This window comes from Cajanus cajan, chromosome 2 (genome assembly GCF_000230855.2).
Source record: "Cajanus cajan strain Asha chromosome 2, NIPB_CcT2T_4, whole genome shotgun sequence".
Taxonomy (NCBI): Eukaryota; Viridiplantae; Streptophyta; class Magnoliopsida; order Fabales; family Fabaceae; genus Cajanus; species Cajanus cajan.
In genome coordinates this window covers 78,256,659-78,275,598 of record NC_138518.1, presented here as the reverse complement: position 1 = coordinate 78,275,598, position 18,940 = coordinate 78,256,659, and the positions used below count along the sequence as shown (strand labels likewise).

General features: G+C 34.5%; 2 protein-coding genes across 3 annotated transcripts; one reads left to right on the top strand and one right to left on the bottom strand.

The window, feature by feature from the left end:
* The first annotated feature begins 3,590 nt into the window (after positions 1 to 3,590).
* Positions 3,591 to 12,347, top strand: LOC109789419 (auxilin-related protein 2). 2 transcript variants are annotated; one of them, XM_020348366.3, is made up of 9 exons: positions 3,591 to 4,364; positions 6,125 to 7,772; positions 8,107 to 8,230; positions 8,332 to 8,429; positions 8,635 to 8,700; positions 8,906 to 8,995; positions 9,598 to 9,774; positions 11,629 to 11,698; positions 11,773 to 12,347. In XM_020348366.3, the coding sequence occupies exons 1-8, from the start codon at positions 3,832 to 3,834 to the stop codon at positions 11,665 to 11,667; spliced, it is 2,775 nt and encodes a 924-aa protein (XP_020203955.2). In that variant the 5' UTR covers positions 3,591 to 3,831; the 3' UTR covers positions 11,668 to 11,698; positions 11,773 to 12,347. The 2 variants fall into 2 exon arrangements, with proteins under 2 accessions (XP_020203955.2, XP_020203954.2); XM_020348365.3 differs by having other exon boundaries at positions 3,592 to 4,364; positions 11,629 to 12,347.
* A 1,577-nt stretch (positions 12,348 to 13,924) lies between these two features.
* Positions 13,925 to 17,829, bottom strand: LOC109789432 (amino acid permease 4). The gene is made up of 6 exons (XM_020348388.3): positions 17,593 to 17,829; positions 16,128 to 16,361; positions 15,713 to 15,806; positions 15,178 to 15,392; positions 14,932 to 15,071; positions 13,925 to 14,661 (listed from the first exon to the last, which is right to left on the bottom strand). The coding sequence occupies exons 1-6, from the start codon at positions 17,723 to 17,725 to the stop codon at positions 14,017 to 14,019; spliced, it is 1,461 nt and encodes a 486-aa protein (XP_020203977.1). The 5' UTR covers positions 17,726 to 17,829; the 3' UTR covers positions 13,925 to 14,016.
* Positions 17,830 to 18,940: the final 1,111 nt, after the last annotated feature.

Here is an 18,940-nt window from a genome sequence, read left to right as displayed (position 1 = left end):
TAAAAAATGGAGACAATATTTACTTGGGCAAAAATTTGTGATACTTACGGATCAACAGAGTCTTCAACACTTGATGTCCCAATCGATTCAAACCCCTGCTCAACAGAAATGGCTGACGAAATTGTTGGGGTTTGATTTTCAAATCATCTACCGTGCAGGACGCCATAATCTAGTTGCGGATGCTTTATCACAACCCACAGACTCTCCAGATTCAGTGCTATTAGCTGTGTCCTCCCCAATACCAGCATTTCTGCAACAATGGCGGAATTTTTTTCAATCAGATCCAGATGGGAAAGCATTAATTCACAAACTCACCATGGATACGCAGTTAGGAGATAAATATACTGTTCGTGACGGCTTGCTCTATTTTCAGAACCGCCTCTTCGTGCCTGAGGTATGTGATTTTCGGAGGAAATTGATGACCGAATACCATGCCATTCCCATTGCAGGTCATTCCGGGGTTAAGACCAGTCTTAGTCGCTTGGTTGCTTCCTATCACTGGCCTTCTATGGCCGCAGATCTTCGTCGTTTCATAAAAGGGTGCCCAATCTGCCAGCAAAATAAGTATGAAACTCAGAAACCAAGAGGTCTTTTGCAACCTTTAAATTCTCCAAGTAAGGTTTGGGAGGAGGTGACCATGGATTTCATTACATCCTTACCTAGTTCTCATGGATACACGGTAATTTGGGTGGTGTGTGACCGTCTCAGTAAATACAGTCATTTCGTGGCTCTTCCCACTCACTTCACTGCTCAACATCTCGCTCAAAGATTCATGCAGGAGATTTTTCGGCTTCATGGGGCTCCCAAAGCTATCATTTCTGACAGAGATCCCATTTTTTTGAGTCAGTTTTGGCGTGAAATTTTTAAAGCATAAGGAACTAAGCTCAAGTATAGTTCATCCTACCACCCGCAAACGGACGGTCAGACGGAGGTCCTCAATCGCACACTGGAATGTTTTTTGCGTTGTTTAGTGAGTGATACCCCTCGCTCGTGGTTTCGCATCCTTCACCTTGCTGAGTTTTGGTACAACACGAGCAAACACTCCAGTTTGGACACATCTCCTTTTCACGTTCTCTACGGTCGCCCACCGCCAACCACCCTTGATCTCCTTTCCGGCAAAGCCTCGCTGCTTCCCACGGTATCTGCCATCCTACAAGAACACAAAATGATTGTATCAATAGTTAAACATCACCTCCATCGCACACGCCAGAGAATGAAGCTTGAAGCCGATAAACACCGCCGAGACGCCTGTTTTGTTGTGGGTGATTGGGTTTGGGTGCGTCTTCAACCATACCGCCAAACCTCTGTCCATCATCGCAGGAGTCAAAAAGCTTGCCAAACGCTTCTATGGCCCCTTCCAGATTCGTCGACGCATTGGTATAGTTGCTTACGAGTTGGAGTTACCGGCTGGCTCGCGGATCCACCCCGTGTTTCATGTGTCGAAACTGCGGCCTTTCGCTGGAGACGACCCGCTGACGTTGTTTCGTACACCTCCGCCATACCTTCTCGAGGAAGATGAACCGCTCTCGTCACTCTCCGTGGGCGGCACCATGGACTCCGAAACGATTGAAGAGCGTGACCCACTTAATTCGAAGGGAGGTACTCGTGTGCACATTAACTCTCGGGAAGTTCCTTTGCATGCCACGCAACACATGAAAACAGCAACAGCTGTTCCTTTGCCTGCCACGAGTCACTTGGAAACAACACCAGCTATTGACTCTTCCTCTTTTACGCCTATCACCTTGAAACCGTTGGATTTTTCACTAGAAAACACAAACCCATCTCCACCGTCCGTGAGTCCTTCAATCCGTGCCTTTCCAAGCAACTCCTGTTCCGCAGCGCCACGTAGCACCCTTGAGGACAAGGTGCTGACTCAACCCAGCGGCATTGATAGGGCCAGTTCTCGTAGGCCCAAGTTTCCTTCGTATTGGGCCAAGGATTATAAATTGGAATAGTTTTGCTCTTTCAGTTTATAAGCCCATAATGTTTATCTTTTCCTCCAAGGTCTCTTTAGACCATTGTAAGAGGTATTTAATACCTGAATATCTGGAATTGAAGGGAGGATGAAATTCTGAATTAAATCTTTCTTAGTTTTGTTCTGGTAGCCCTAGTTCTTATCATTGTAGTCTTTGTTCCAAGGTTTTGAAACTAGCCATTTCCTCAGACAATTTCACAGAAAGATTTTTTCCATGCTCAACACCATTTATCCCATTAATCTATATATTTATACATATTATTTATATTTATATTATACATCTATATATATTTATATTTATATTATACATCTATATATATTTATATTAATATATAAAGGAGATATCCCTTTTAATAACTACAAAAATATTTTTATTCAAATTAAAACTTGAACTTGAGACCTTCAAACTAGAAGATCAATCACAACACTAATTAAACTAATAAATATGTGTGTACTATTTTTTTATTTATTTAATCTTAATTTTTATTTAATTTTAATTTTTTAAATAAAATTCAAAGGTATAAGATGTCTTAACCTTGCTAGTGCATATTATAAAGGATATATGATTTAGTAACTACCTAGTTATTTTTTATTTCTTTATTAGACACTTTTATCCCTACACACATTATAATTCTTAAAACTCTTTACTTTTCATAATTAAAAAACCATCTATTTTCAAATCTTAATATTTTTTTATTACAACTATTTTCTACCAAAATCTCCTAAAAAGTATACACAAAGTTATGAATGGTTTTTTTGCTATTAGCTATTAATAAAAAAACACTTGCTCTTAAACTATTCCATATCATTTATTTTCTAACATATTTGCCTCATCTTCTATCATGATTTTGTCAAAATCCTCTTCAACACAGCATTAACAAGGGAACATCATGTCTTCATAAAAACAAATCGTTTTCTCTATAGTATCATTCACTAGTTCAAAAATTCATTATAGTTTTAACTTTCCTTGTATTTCTATTAAGAAGATTGTCCCCCTACTTAAAAGTTTAAGAGGCTATTCTTTATTAGACACTAAAATTCTAGAAGATATCATAATTTCTAGAAAACTTATCTCTAAATAATCTATAAATAATTTAGTTAAGAGTTAAGACTCATTTTGTCGCATCTAACATATAAATTAAATTATATGATAAATAAATATAATAATTAAGCAAGTCTCATCATTTACATATTTAAATTATGCAAAATTTGTCCTCATCTATATTAAAAACAAAAATTAATAATCTCAATTCAATTAAAAGTAAAGGAATGATTGTTGCTTTCATTTTTTAAATTATATATATAATAATCAATTATCAATTACTATATACAAAACCTAAAATTTAGGAACCATAGAACAAGCCGAGTATTTATATTTTGAACTTAACCCTACTAAATCTTAAACGTGACAACATAATGAATAAATAAAACATAAAAAAATTGTCTTTATAGCGATACTAGTCCATTGGAACAACATTGTCTTCATGTCTAACAGAAAAATACATGTGATGCATTAAAAAAGAAATTTATATATGGGAAAATTAAGAATAAATTAAAGGGAAGAAAAAGCAAAAGTAAGAAAAAGAATAAGGTGGGTGAAAGGGGGAATTGATGTCTTGAATACAGAATTATTTTTATTAACAAGTTACATGATTGAAGAGGGTAAAAAAAGGAATTTAAACAAGGTGGATGGATCTTGCTTGGGAAATGATGGAAGAAGGCAAAAGGAGGGAGGAAGAGGAATCAAAGGCGTAACCCCGCAACCGAAGCAGAAAGCAGAGGCAGGTAGGTCACCGCATGCTCTTTAACACCATCCCCCTGCACCCTCCCGCACCGGATCATCCCTCCTCCCAACCATGAACGACTTCGATGGCCTCTTCACCTCCGATTTCGGCCTCAAGCCACAGGGCAAGTCCGCGCCAATGGCTCCCAAGCAATCCTCCAACGCCGCCTCGGTGCCTCTCAACTTCGATTTCGGATCGCGATCCTCCGCTTCTCGCCGCGACGCCAAGCCCTTCGACGATCTCCTCGCCGGTGCCGGATCCGACAACCGCCGCGTTGGTTCCGCCTTCGATTTGGACTCCATGTACGGCGGACCGCCCGCCAGGTCCGCCAATTCGCCGCCGCCGCCAGTCTACGACAAGCCGGTGTACGACGACGACATTTTTGACGGCGTGCCGGGGCTGAAGACCACGTCGTCCAAGGTTAAATTCGACGATGTTTTCGCTGCCACGTCCGAAGGTGGAGGCGGTGCCGCCGCGTTTGACGATCTTCTCGGCGGGTTTGGGAACGAACCGAAGAGTTCGGGTGGGAAGAGATCGGAGAAGGATGGGAAGGGTGTTTCTGACTTTGATGATTTGCTTGCTGGATTCGGAAACAGTAGTGGCAGGTATATATATATGTGCTTGTGTGTGTGTGTGTGTGTGTTTGTGTTTGGTAAATAATGTTCTTTTGGAATTGACATTGTTCAGTAGTGGTGTTCATGGTTTTGAAGTTCTACTTAATTCGCAATTTAGTGATTTAAATCTGGAATTTAGTGTCAGAGAGAGCTGCAATTTTGTGTTCTGTGGGAAAACCTGTTCTGGTTTGAAATCTGGAAACATCAGTGAGAAATGTCAAAATTGACTACGTCGAATTGAAAATTAGCGGAAAGGCTGCGGCGAGTTGCACATTCTACATCTAATGCGGAGAAACTCTCTACTGTCTAGATTCTAATATATTAATTAGGAATGAGCTTCATTAAAGAATCGAGTGATTTTAGAGGAGTCAATGGCCTAATAATTGGGTTAAATTTGCATGGAGAAAGCAAGTCGTTGGCAACGATTTACATTTGAATTGTCTACGTGTCTATACAAGCTCATCTAGTGTGTTTTGATAGTTTGAGAATGTCATGCACCCTGTAAAGATTAAGCTATTAATCTAGTGTGTTTCTATGAATTTAATTCTTCGTTTTATCTGGTTGCTGATGTGCAGCAGGTCTACCTTGACGAAAGAAAGTTAAGTTATTTTTGGATGCTTTGTCTAGTAGGAGCTAGGAGTTGAAAATCTTGAAATTTTGTTGTTGCTAAGCATCTCATTTGGCTAGACAGAACTGAAGAGAATTTGATTAGCGGCAGGAGGAATCCAAATCTAATGCTCATGTTTACTATTACATTACTGTTTCTTTCTACTACAACTAAAAGCCTTTTCCCACTATTATTATTATTATTTAGATTTAGATTTGATGTGGTAGAAGGAAAGTAGAGGAGATTGTCCTTTCCAGGGAACCAGTTTTACGTAATAATTTAACAGAATGAGGGGGAAAGGGATTAGTTATAGTTTGAATCTGCGAACATGCAAGTATGTCCATAAAATTAATCATAATAAAAGGAAAAATCCATTTATAACCAACATTTTTATCCATTTATTTTATTTATTTATGGAATAGAAAGGCATATCAACTAAATGATTTCTTTTGTTCTTTTCATTCTTTTCTATTATTTCGTGGTCACTACTTGATCATTGTTGTTCCCTTTCCTTATAATTGTCTAGACAAACTCTATTGCTTTGTATGCTAGTACATATGCATCTTTTTGTTTGTGTTGAAGATAAATTTCTATCTGTTTTAATTTCTGATTTGTAGTTTACATACTTACCATACATCATTCAATGAACATATGTGATAGTTAAAATCTTAAATTAAATGGTGTGTGCAACTTGGGACAAAAACTTATCATGTCTTTCTCTCTTTTCTATTTTATTTTATGAATGATAAATATGTTTTTAAAAGCTGCAGTGAATATGAATGCAAGTAACATCGATAGCCCGGCAAACAATGCTCTAAGAGTGGTAAAAATGAGAATAAGAAGTAATCAAATGTCAAAGATACATTTGTAATCTTTTTAGAGGGGAACATATTAAAAAGTTATTTGTTCCATTTGTGAAATAAACCTATATCAAATTCAAAATGTTTTCTATGAACATTTTCTCTTATATTTTCTGTGAATCTTCAGTCAATGTCTATAGATTTGTTTTTATTTGATAAGTGGAATGAACAGCTTGATACTTGTCTATACTTATCTAGTTATCTTTGATGACTGATTCATAGATATTGGTTTTTTTTGTTAATGGTTGATGTATCATAATCTCTTTATATATTGTTACTATCAGGCACACTCCTGATATTGGGTTGTCCTCAGAACCAACTGCCAGTGCATCTAAAACAACCTCCACTGTGGCAGAAGACCCTTTCAAAGTATTTGAATCAGCTTCAGCTCCAGTGGATTCACCTGCAGGCCACTTTATGGACCCGTTGGATGAAATTAGTAAATTTGGTAGTTCTAGAAGCACAAAAAATGATAGTTCTTCAACTTCAAATGGCAAAGTATATGAAGATATCGATCCTTTTGATGGTCTTGGAAAATCTGTACCAGCTTTCTCATCAGAGGGAAATAGCAGGAAGGGTAGCAGTTCCCCAAGGTTGAATAGAGGCCCAAGTTCGACTGGAGATAAAGAACCAGTTGATAAAGTATCTGGGAGGAGTCCTGAGAGGCACACTCAAAACAAGATTCCTGTTGACAATGATCAGGAATTTCCACAGGCTCCATTTCACATGCCTACCTATTCATCCGATTCTGATAAACCAGTTAATCAAAGGTCTATGTCCCCTCCATATAACAATGATTTTAGACAAGCTAATATTCAAGCAGATATGTCTCCAAAATATGAAGATAACTTGGAATCAAGCGAGGATATATGGCTGACAGTATCAGAGATTCCTCTTTTTACACAACCAACTACTGCTCCACCACCCTCTCGACCCCCTCCTCCACGGCCTGTGCATATTCCCAAGTCAGAAACAAGTTCATCAGCTTCTACCAATGCTAGAAAGAAGGCTAATGATTTTTCTCCATTTCCTGGTTCCACCCGATTCTCTCATGCTCCCAAGTCTGCTCCAGCTGCTGGAAGGGTATCCCCTTCATCTCAGTTTGATGAACTAGATGATTTTGCCATGGGCAGAAGTCGTGATAATGATAATGAAAGCGGAGATGGTCTTCCCGATGAAGAATTAGAGATGAACTCTGCTGCTGCAGCTATGAAAGAGGCAATGGATAGAGCTGAAGCTAAGTTCAGACATGCAAAAGAAGTTAGGGAGAGAGAGTATTCAAAGGCTGCTAGAAGCAAAGAAGCTGTGCATATGGAAAAAGATGAGAGAACTGTGCTAGAGGAGAGAGAAAAACAGGAAAGGTTAGACCGTGAACGGCAGCAAAAGGAGAGGGATGAAAAGGAGCAAAGAAGACTTATGAAAGAAAGAGAGGAGAAAGAAAGAGAACAACAGAGAATGGAGAGGGAAAAGGCAAGGCAGGCTGTTGAAAGAGCTACTAGAGAAGCACGCGAAAGAGCAGCTGCTGATGCACGCCAAAGAGCTGAGAGGGCTGCTGTCGATAAAGCTAATGCTGAAGCTCGAGGACGTGCTGAAAGGGCTGCAGTGCAAAGGGCACAAGCTGAAGCCCGAGAAAGGGCTGCTGCAGAGGCGAAAGAAAGAGCTGAAAAGGCTGCTGCTGAGGCAAAGGAAAGGGAAGCAAGGGAAAGAGCTACATCTGCAAGGGCAGAAGCAGAAGCACGAGTTAAAGCTGAACGTGCTGCTGTAGAAAGGGCTGCAGCTGAGGCCCGAGAAAGGGCTGCAGCTGAGGCCCGAGAACGGGCTGCAGCTGCTTCAAGGATGAACCAACAAAAGAATGAAAATGATCTGGAATCCTTCTTTGGCATGGGCCCACGAGCTAACAGTGTTCCAAGGCCTCCTAGGGCTAACTCTACTGTGAGGAACTTTTTTTTAATCTATAGTTCTATACCAACATATAATGCCGAAAACTTGGATTCCGTGTGTTGATATATTAACGCATTGCAAAATTTAAACCTTGTAAAGTAGGAAGTTATAGATAGAGGGTAGTTATTTTATTCTTTCCTTTTTTATTCTAAACAACAAATGTGTTTTTTTTAAAATGATGAGTGGATATTTATGCAGTTTTTTAAAATTTTAAAACTATTTATTATTAAATTAAATTGAAAAGGTAAGATTGACATGCATATTAACACTAGAACAATTCTGTTTGAAAATTTGTTGCTAATTTTCTGAACCTGGATGTTTTCAGGACTCTGTATTTGAGTCCCAATTTCAGTCAGATGTAACAAGGAAATCTACAAGTGCATCTACAAATATGAAGAAAGCATCATCATCCACTAATATTGTTGATGATCTTTCCTCAATTTTTGGAGGTAGGTTTTTGTATTTTCAATATATTTATTTGGTAGTGATTTGCGTGTTTGTTTCAATGCTTACTTGGTTCTTTTTCTCCTTTTTCTTTTATGGTTTGAAGCTGCTCCATCATCTGGAGAGTTTCAGGAAGTTGAAGGGGAAAGTGAAGAAAGGCGACGAGCTAGATTGGAGCGCCACCAGAGGGCTCAGGAGCGTGCTGTATGTGTTATTGCATTACTGTATTTGTCTCCTTAATTTGATTTCTTCATTGTTTATTGGTAGTTGTTAAAAGAATATACGAAGAATACTTTCTTTTTGAACCACCTTGACATTAGATTTATGTGGAGGTCTCAAATGTATCTTTTCATACAAAATTGTTTCAACTTGTTTGTCTATGTTAATGACCATTGCCATTTTATTCTAGCAAAAAGCATTGGCTGAGAAGAATCAACGGGACTTGCAAACTCAAAGAGAACAAGCTGAGAGAAATGTAAGTAGTTTTTTTATTCTTTTTAATTTGTAGGTGAGTGGGTTTCTGTTCATATACTTGTTAAATCTGCATCTACACCATTAATTCCCCTTCATCCTTGTTCTGGCCAAAAAACCTGTTTTGTAAAAGCCATTAATATAAGCGTGAATTTTTTTAATATCCTTTATCTTTATTATCTAATTTATTTTCTGTGCGCTGATTACAGAGGATTGGTGAAACACTGGATTTTGAAATTAAGCGCTGGGCTGCAGGAAAAGAGGGGAATTTACGAGCTTTGCTTTCCACCTTGCAATATGTATGTACTTAGTGTGTACACGACTTTTGATAAATCTCTCTGAATTTTTCTGTCCATATCCCAATGGTGCCTGGAAATAGTAGGCATAAATTATATCTTTTTGTCTTCTTTTTGAATTCTTAGGTTCAAATTTTAATATATTGCATGATGTGATATTTATGTTTTTGCATATATATTCTCAGATCATCAGTCTTTTACCCTAGGGCTAGATGTAAATAGGTTTTCTGATTCTGACACTGTAAAACCACTTGTATGGGTTTGAAGTGCTCCTCATTGGGTGCAACCACTATTTCTATTTCATGCAATTGACATTGTCCAGAGTAGCAATTTCTGATCAGATTTTTGCTAGAAAAAACACCTCCTTGGGAAACTAGTTTGATTTTGGAAAGAATGTTAGAATATACCATAGTTCAATTGCAGTGAATCCAAATGAAAGGAGAGTCAGAAGAACTTGTTTCTGTAATTATTTATACACTCTGAAAAGTCCGGGCATTTGAATTCTGAAGCAGTGAAAGCAGTCCCTTAATTTATGGCGTTATTTTCTTTTGTTACAGAATTTGTATCAATTTTGTTAACTTGCTTCCTTCATGAATGATGATCAGGTGTTGTGGCCTGAATGTGGTTGGCAGCCAGTTTCTTTGACTGATTTGATCACAGCTGCGTCTGTTAAAAAAGCCTACAGGAAAGCTACGCTGTGTATCCATCCTGATAAAGTGCAGCAGAAGGGTGCCAATCTACAGCAGAAATATGTTGCAGAGAAGGTGTTTGATCTACTCAAGGTATTTCTGGTCATTTAATGTAACTTGTATATGCTTTTTGATCAAAATGCTTTATAGAGAATTTATTTATAGTAGCCGATGGCAATCATTGGGTATCTTGATGTAGATTAAGCTACCCTTTTTATTCTGAGAAGATTTTAGAAGTGATTCCTATGTAGCATTTTTCAGTCAAATTCTGTCCATGCCAAGACAGGATTTCCGATAGCAATGTTGTTTATTTTCCAGTTGTATCACAAACTAGTAAGAGCTGTGTGGGGTCTTCAATGATCTGCTCTCTGCTGTGCCTTTGTAGAGCATCAGTTTCTTTTTTCCTGGTCCCTCACCTTAAATTCTTGAAATGAGTGTTCACACTGTTAGCTAGGGTTCATAACAAGAAGCTTGGGAGAACCTACCACACCACAAAACCTAGCTATTGTAGTTGGAGAGCCCAAGGCCTTATAAACCCCACATTAGAGCCACATACTTCCAATGTGGGACTCAAGTCCCATACCTTGCAATTGGATCCTAACATCCCACCACATCCCAGTGATCCCACAATGCTGGTGCTCATGCAGGCTGGCTGTGCACTCTAGCCCCTTTGATTAGTCCTGGGTGAACACCACAATGCTGGCATCACCTCCCACATCGCTCATTTGTAGCTGGGAGATATGGTGGAAGGCTCTAATACCAGCTGATAGAACTGGTTCAGATATTGAGAAAAAAACGAAAAATAATTTTATTGCAGCTAAATGTTCAAGTTTTTGAGAAATTTGAACTGTCCTCCAATGAATGATCAAAGATCCCCTCTACAGACCATTATTTCCCCTTTTATACATCACGTAACTCTCTAACTAACTAATGAATTCAATTATTCTGTTAGTCTAATCCCCTTTTCCCTGCCCATTTCTCCTACTGTACACTGTACACCCTCTTAATAGGAGGTCGATATCTATCATTTCATTAATTTTATCATCCATCCTTTGTTCCAGCTTAGGATCTTATTTTGTACGATATTGTTGAATAAGGTAACATATGTTAATAAGATGGTGAGTTTTTCCCAAAGTATTTGTTATTAAGATAAACTGAGTCACTTGATATTGTATCTTGAGTTATTATGTGTTATCATTTTCTTGGAAATGTTTACAAGCTTTCCCACATTTCCCTTTCATTTTCTTTTGCTTGAGTTTTGTGACGCATAGTACAACTACTAACAGACAAAATGATATAAATATTTATTTACCTGAGCTACTATCAACTCATTGAGCTTTGTGTTCTAGTCCACAACGTATAATGTCACCTTAGAAGCTTTATATGGTTTGCTGCATTAAATCAGTTTAACAAGAATTTAGGATTTTGGTGAAATTGTGTAAACCGAATGCCGTTCTGTTTGTGCACTAAACCAACAAAACTTACAATTGTGATTTATAAAAGAACTTGAGTGCCACCTTGCAGAATTTATCGAGCTACTGCATATTCTTGTTGGTTCAATGTACAAAGTGTTTCATCATGTGCTCTCAGATTATTTTACCCCTACGTAGATAGCTTTGAAGAAGCTAGACGACTAGTTGATATTTATTATGGTCTGTGACAGCTTGAATTTATCAAGCAGGGTTTGATCTCATGATGTCTCTAATATGTTAATTTTAGTTAAAAAGAATAAGTGTTGTTTTTTATTGTTTGGTGGTGTTCCCAATGTATACATTATTTCGTTACCCCAAAAATTGGTAGCTGCAGTTAGTGGTCAGTTATTTGCAGTTTCATCATTACTTTAATAAATTTTCGCCCTTTTCTTTTGAACAAGACTCGTATATATTATTATTGCTGATTCCGGAATAGCCTTTATTTTGCCTGAAAGTTTAATCATTTTTATTACAGGAAGCCTGGAATAAATTCAATTCGGAGGAGCTTTTCTAGTCTAGTCTTTTGATAATTGACCCACTTCAAGGTAATTTGTTCAACGATTCTGTTCAGAGGGGACCACGCTCAACCTCCCTAATTGCATATTTGTTTTGATTGAAGTTATAATGCATCGATGGTGAAATACCACTTCCTTGTTTGGCGTCTCTCAAGTCTTGGGTCCGGTCGTTGGGTTTCTACAAATGTTTTATTAATGTAGCATGTTTTGTTCATGTAAAATATCTTTTTGAGCTATCAATTTCATTATTCATTATCCCTGCCTAGTGAGGGCCCATGAGTGATCCTTTTTTTTAGGGTTCAAGAGAGGATCCACCCCAAAGTGGGTCCCGGGAAGCCCTCCTTTTTATACTTGTGCTATAGTACGATGATGTCTTGAATACATATACCATGGATTGACACCAAAAGCTGCAATTTATACATGGATCTTCGCACAAGCTTCTGCATTTTATACATTTTAAATTGTTTGTCATCAGCGGAGTTCGGTTGAGCTTGTTCAACTATTTTGTTTGATGCTGTGACAACAAAGTCTTTAGTCAACTCATGAAAAATTTCTGTACGTTTTTCATTTGTTCTGGATAAACTCTGTATATTCAACTTTATTTCTATGTACATATTGCGAGTGGTGTAAATAAGGCTGTCAAATTAAGCTATTAAAGTTTCGATTTAGTTTGTATGAAGGTGGCTTAGTTAAATGAGTCAAATTAAGGGCACTAAAGCTTCTACGTGATTTGTTTAGTGTTATTAGAGTTTGATTTATTTCGTTAAACAAGTCAAATATAAAACTTGAGTCGGATTTAATTTAAAAACAATTGAAATTTGAATAGCGTCTTCCTCTTTTCAAATTCATCTTGGAAGTATTTTTTGAATTTATTTGGTATTTAATGAATAGCTGGATAACAAAAAAGGGAGTGAAAATAGAATGTTAAAAATCCTTAAACATTATAATTACATAAACGGCAGACTATAACAAGTAGGAATATACTTTATTAAATATTTATAGTGTGTAAATATTGTTATGTATATCCTTTCCTTTCTAAAAATTTATTTTCATTTAATGTATATCGGCTGAATCGATAATAAAATATATTCATTGTATGCACAGATGTAAACATGAATTTGTTTAGATAAATTTTTTCAGAAGTAACTGTAGAAAAAACATTATAAAAAAATAAAGTAACATTTACATGAGCTAAAATTAACTTGTCTAAAATAAAAATAAGATTTTAGAAAAGTAAAAAAAAAATAGTTTTTATATATTAACTTATATATAAGTTAATAAGAAATAGGTTTTATAAGTTGATAAAAAAAATAGATTTTAACTTTTATAAGCTACAATTATTATTTTTAAATTTTGTTCTTCGCTTGGTTAAAAAAAAGAAGCTAATCTTCACTCGATTAAATAATTGAATTTAAACTCAGTTTTTCAATTTTATTTAGTTAAATAAATGAAATTTATTAAATATTAAATAAAGCATATTTAGATAATTTATGAATAACTTGCACATTTATAACCTTTAGTTGTGAGTTTCTTATTTGATTTTGGAGTTGTTTTGACCCTTTATTGTTGAATTGACATCCTTTTCATTTTTTATTTATTTCTATAATTTTGAGTGTATAAATGATGTTAAATGTTAATTACTTTTTTGTGATTAAGATTTAATATCATTTATACATCCAAAATTATAAAAATGGATAAGAAATAAAGAAAAAGAAATGGAGACATCCAAACTCTTTATTGTTTACTACGGCAATTTAAGTTTTATTTTACTAAGCACATGACGCCATTTTGCTTGATTAAAGAACAAAGTGTCAGTAATTTTATTTAAGATGAGATTTCTCTTTATTACTTCCTCTATTGGCTTTATTGGCCTTCCCCTCTTCTTCATAGTATGATAACATATTACTTTTGTATTTTAGTAGTTACTTTACAGTTCTTTTAAAAAAAAAATAATAAGGTACTTTACAGTTACAACTTACAAGTTTAACAAATTTGTATATCGAACAATATTTTATATATAATAAATTTTATTAATTGAAATTTGAATCCCGTATTCAATATTATTTAATGATCCATCAATTATGTATATAAATTTAACATAATTTAGACATTTGTAAATAAATAGTTTTTAATAAAAAATGTAACTTCAAAATTAAAGAGAAACAATGAAGAGACTGCGGATTCTAGACGTAGGGCATCCATTTTTGGAGTGTGAAGTGAGGTAAATTCCTATTAGAAATAAGTTGCAGTTGAAAGTTGAAACATGAAAATAAGCTCAATAAACAAGTATAACTAAGGAGAATGTGACATACAGTGGTACACAGAAACTAAAACCAAGTGGCTGAAGCTCAATAGTTTGAGTGGAATGGCTTATATTTCTTAAGGTCAAGTAAGACACCTGCCACTGAGCCAACAGCAGCAACAACTGATACTATGAGGCAGGCCATGGTAAATATTTTGAGGCAAATCCATCTGCTACTCCATTTTGGAATCTTCTTCTGTGCAATATACATCTCCACAGGAAAGTGAACTGTTAGGGGCCAAAATCCCAATGCCCCAATGACTCCCACAATGTCATTGAAGAATGGAAGCAGCATTGATATGACACTTGTTAGGACAACAAACACTGTCCTCCAAACCAACCTAAACATGTTTAGCTTGTAAGGGGGGAGGCCAGGAATTTGAATCTTCAACTCCTTCACAGTGTGGGGCCATCTTTCTGTCACCCCTTTCTCCACAAAGGCAAAGATGGGTTGGGAAAACACTTGGTATGCTCCCACAAGGTGAATCACTATGGCAGCATTTGCAATGTCTATGAGCCAATATGGGTTGTAGAAGCCAAAGCCAGTGAGCAAATTCCCAGGTGCAGCATCTCCAAAAGCAGCATACCCCATGCACCCACAAAGCATGTAAAATGTTGTCGTCACTGCAATGCTTATCAGTGTCGCCTTCCTCATTGTTCTTGCTTCAGATGGTGGAGATTTTATTGTGTCCTGTACTCACCAAAATATTATATTTTGGCTTGCTTATTATATGATAAATCATACATACTATATTTTTAATTATACTCTCTTTGAATGAACTTCACTTATAGGAAAAGAAAATAATAATGTAAAGTAAATACAACTAGAGCAATTTAATTTCTATAGAAGTTTTTCCATCAGAGAAGTTCAATTCATTTTCTTGTTTCTTTCTTATAAGTGTTTATGAATAAGTTTATGGAAACATGACCCTAGTTAATTCTTAGTTTTTGAAGGGTGTACCTGAATTTCTATGAGAACCACAGCATATGAATAGGCAAAGGCTATGTCACCAAGAGCTTGGGAAGTCCTCCAAATCTTTTGGGTCTGTGACACAGGCCCAATTCTGATTCCAGTGAGGCTACCTTTGAATGTACCCGTTTCTGTTCATGATCCAACCAAAATTTCAGCCTATGTGATGTAAACTTAAGAAAAGTGTCATATATATTAAACAATGGTGCAAGTATAGGGGAGCATTTTGAATATCACCTGCAACTTTGGCAATTCCAAGAGAGAGACCAATCGTGGAATAAGTGAAAGACATGATTGCAGCAACCGTTGAGAGCCACCATATTTGATCAAAATCGGGAATTTGAGAAAGGAAAATTTCGCATATACCGAAAATGATCATGTATTTGTTGCTTGACATGTGACATGGGTTTTTGCCCCCAGATTGATGGAAACAGTTAGATCTTTTGATTGCCCTGTCAATCAAATTCAATGAAATTGTATCAAACCCATCAATGATCATCATGCATGTTACATTTCAATTTTTCTTAGTGTATAATACAATCATAACAATTAGATGGTATATATACGTACGAACAGTTGATAATGGAACATGGCTTTTTTAAGTGATTATGTAACAAGTATTGCTCAAAATCAAAATATATATAAGCGTGCAGAAAATGAGACAACAGACAAGCTCAATTATTATTAAATGATTAACAATAATATTGACATAAAATGGTGTGTGTATACTATAAGTATCAGCATTGAATTATAAATGTAAATCTGAACTCACATCATGCTAATAGAAGCCGCAATTGTGTATCCTATTACAATTCCCAATAGATTCAGGTACTGAAATATCCCACAAAATGTAACATTGGCTCCACCTGCAAAATATATTATATAATTATAGTACAGATACAGAATACAAAGTTGGCGAATAAAATAAAAATGAAACCGTATTTTCCAGGAAAAATTCCCTCTCTGTAAAACATGAATATAAAAGTACATGTATTCTGAATGACAAGAGCATGTGCATGAGATGAACCCTTTTTAATTTAGCAGTCATCTTGTATTCTGAGATTACAATAATAACCTTATCATTAGTATCTCAGTAACACACACATATATGTGATACCATTTAAGGTGAACATCATGCACGTACTAGTTGTGTGTGAAAGCATATTAACTAATTAATTGTTACATACCAAGAATGGAGCGAACTGCATCCATGTAAGTGTAGTTTCTCTTGCCAGAATTGGTTTCACCAGTACGATAACATTGAGCCAACAAGGAAGAAGTGTAGAAAGTGACCAAAGAGAATAAGAACATAACAGCAGGACCAGCAATCCAACCTAGCTGAGCTATGGCCCAAGCTAATGACAGCACCCCAGATCCTATCACAGCAGTTATTATGTGCGAGCTTGCAGTCCAAACGTTTCCTGCATCAAATACATATTACATATTTTCCATTTTCATAAATAAAAATACTTCCACACTGTCAACAAGTTACAACTACTCATCCACTACGTAAATATTTATTTTATGTAATTAAAATTTATAATAAATTAATATTTTTAATATATAAATTATGTTATATTTAAATTTTGTAATAATATATATAAATTATATTTTTGATTCATAACAAATAATTTATATTGCAATAAAAAACATTATTGATTTTTAAATATATATATATATATATATATATATTAAATTTAAATTTAAAAATATAATTGAATGATAAATTAAGAGGTAAGAGGTTAAGAAAATTCTTAAAAATGCTATCCTCAAATAAATCTCCCTAAAAACACTTTAATTAAAAAAAAACTTCTTAAAAACACATTCATTCAATATAATTAATTTATTATATATATTGATACAACGTTATTTTTAAAATAATTATTATATAAGTTAATGATCTTAGCATACCTACCAACTGTATAATGTACAGGATAAATATTTATTTTATATAACTAAAATTTATAATAAATAAATATTTTTTAATATAAAGATTATATTGTAATTAAAATTTATAATAAATATTTTTTTAACATATAAATTACATTTTAAATTTATATATTATTAATAAAAAGGATATCCCTTCTTGTATACATATTTTAATATTATTTTATCCTTATAAACCACCTTTTAATCATTCTCTTTTCTTTTTTCACCATAAAATTTGTTCTTGAAATCAATCACTTTTTAAGTAACTATTCTCATCACCATCATAACTAACTGTCAACTTTTTTGTTTTGGTAAAATATGTTTTTTTTTCTCTCAAAATATTTTTAAATGTTGATTTTAGTCTTTATAAAAATAAAATAGGTTTTTAGTTCCTATATTTATCAAAAGTGATGTGGTTTTGGTTTTCCATTAAGGACTAAAAATTGTGTATTTTTTGAATAAATGTATGGACTAAAAATGTATATTTAAAAAACATATATTAAAATTTAATTTAAAACTAATAATAATGAATTGAAAAAAAAAATTAAGAAAAGTGACGTTCTGATTAAAGAAAACTTTCTAAAAACCACTCTCATTCAATATATTTAGAATGATTAATGAAAGCGTGCAAGAACATTTTAGTTAAATTGGATATTATGTGTTGACATGAAACAGTTGTTAGTAAAAGTGAAAGCAGGTTTAAATGAATAATGAGATGCGTACCAGTTCTTTTGAGACGGCCATCTTCGTCGTAGCATTCGGAGTTACTGCGTGAGTTCGAAGGCACATCGATATCACATTCCATGTCAAAAGCTTGAAGCTGAACATTCCTACTTGTGCCTGCCTTTTCAGCCATCTTAATGAAACAAAGAGAATGAAAAAGTAGTGTTAACGTTGTTGATAATAATAATGCCCTTTGTTTGAAGAAGAAATATCAGATACCCGTTGTTGTGTTATTGGGAGAAGAAGTGTGGCTATTTATAGGCTTTTTCGCTGGATTAAATAAAATAATAATAATTTTTAAAATTAAATAATTTTTTTAAAATTATTTATCAAAATAAATTATTTTAAACATTATGGCATGGCTGAAAGAGATACTACAAACACCTGAGACGTTTTTGCTAGATGACAAAATGAATGAAGAAATCGTCACTAATAGTAATGATATATACCTTTGTATTTAGGTGTTGTCAATATTTGTGCATTCAGGTATCCATTCTACTTATTATTTACGAGTGAACTTCCCTTTCAACATTCAAAAATCTCTCCATTCTCATGTTCAAAACTTCACCAATATATTCAAGCTTTCAGACACATGCATGCTTACTTGGAGAAGACAACTCAAACATGTTTCAAGCATGCATACAAGTCGTCAATGGTAGTCACTAGTCACATTCTTCTGCCAGTCAATAATTTTATATCTGAAATTGAGTTTATATGTTGATTATAATTTTATAAAAAGCTTAAGACTCGTTTTATAGTTAAAAGGAGATAGGATTATGATATTAAACTATACATAATTTTAGCTAAATTATATAAAATTATATATAATTACATTTCTTAAAATTATATATATAAAGAGATGTATATATTAACAGTATGATATTAAGTTAGCGCAATAAACAGATAATTACATCAAGATAAAACACTTTATATCCTGTTAGTACAAGAAAAGATAAATTATATATATTAAGATAAGATATCTTTAATTATCATATTTATTTTTTAAATGCGATTATTTTAATTTTTTTCTTTTGGCGTTTGAATGCTATATATGTGCGAATCAAAGAAATTAATGTGGTCCACAGGGCACATATTCTGTTTGTCAATCATATCTCATGAAAGCATATAAACGAACGAATTGGAGACACTCAGAATTGGCTTATATAAATAATCAATTTCAAAAACCAAGAACATTACGCAAATGCATACATATCTGTAAGCACGTGCTTTTTTTTATTTTTATTTTTTATTATATTTTAATGGGTAATGTGTACCATACATACAAAGTATTAAATATGAAAATGAGAGGGAGTGAGAATATCAATCACAGCCCCAGTTGCAGTAAAAT

Excerpts from the sequence above, each read along its gene's own strand:
- LOC109789419 (XM_020348366.3), top strand. The coding sequence starts at position 3,832 with ATGAACGACTTCGATGGCCTCTTCACCTCCGATTTCGGCCTCAAGCCA. Across the intron at positions 4,365-6,124 it reads TTCGGAAACAGTAGTGGCAG|GCACACTCCTGATATTGGGT; the intron begins GTATATATATAT and ends TGTTACTATCAG. Across the intron at positions 8,231-8,331 it reads TCTTTCCTCAATTTTTGGAG|CTGCTCCATCATCTGGAGAG; the intron begins GTAGGTTTTTGT and ends TATGGTTTGAAG.
- LOC109789432 (XM_020348388.3), bottom strand. The coding sequence starts at position 17,725 with ATGGCTGAAAAGGCAGGCACAAGTAGGAATGTTCAGCTTCAAGCTTTT. Across the intron at positions 16,362-17,592 it reads TGGCCGTCTCAAAAGAACTG|GAAACGTTTGGACTGCAAGC; the intron begins GTACGCATCTCA and ends TATTTGATGCAG. Across the intron at positions 15,807-16,127 it reads TGCAGTTCGCTCCATTCTTG|GTGGAGCCAATGTTACATTT; the intron begins GTATGTAACAAT and ends TATATTTTGCAG.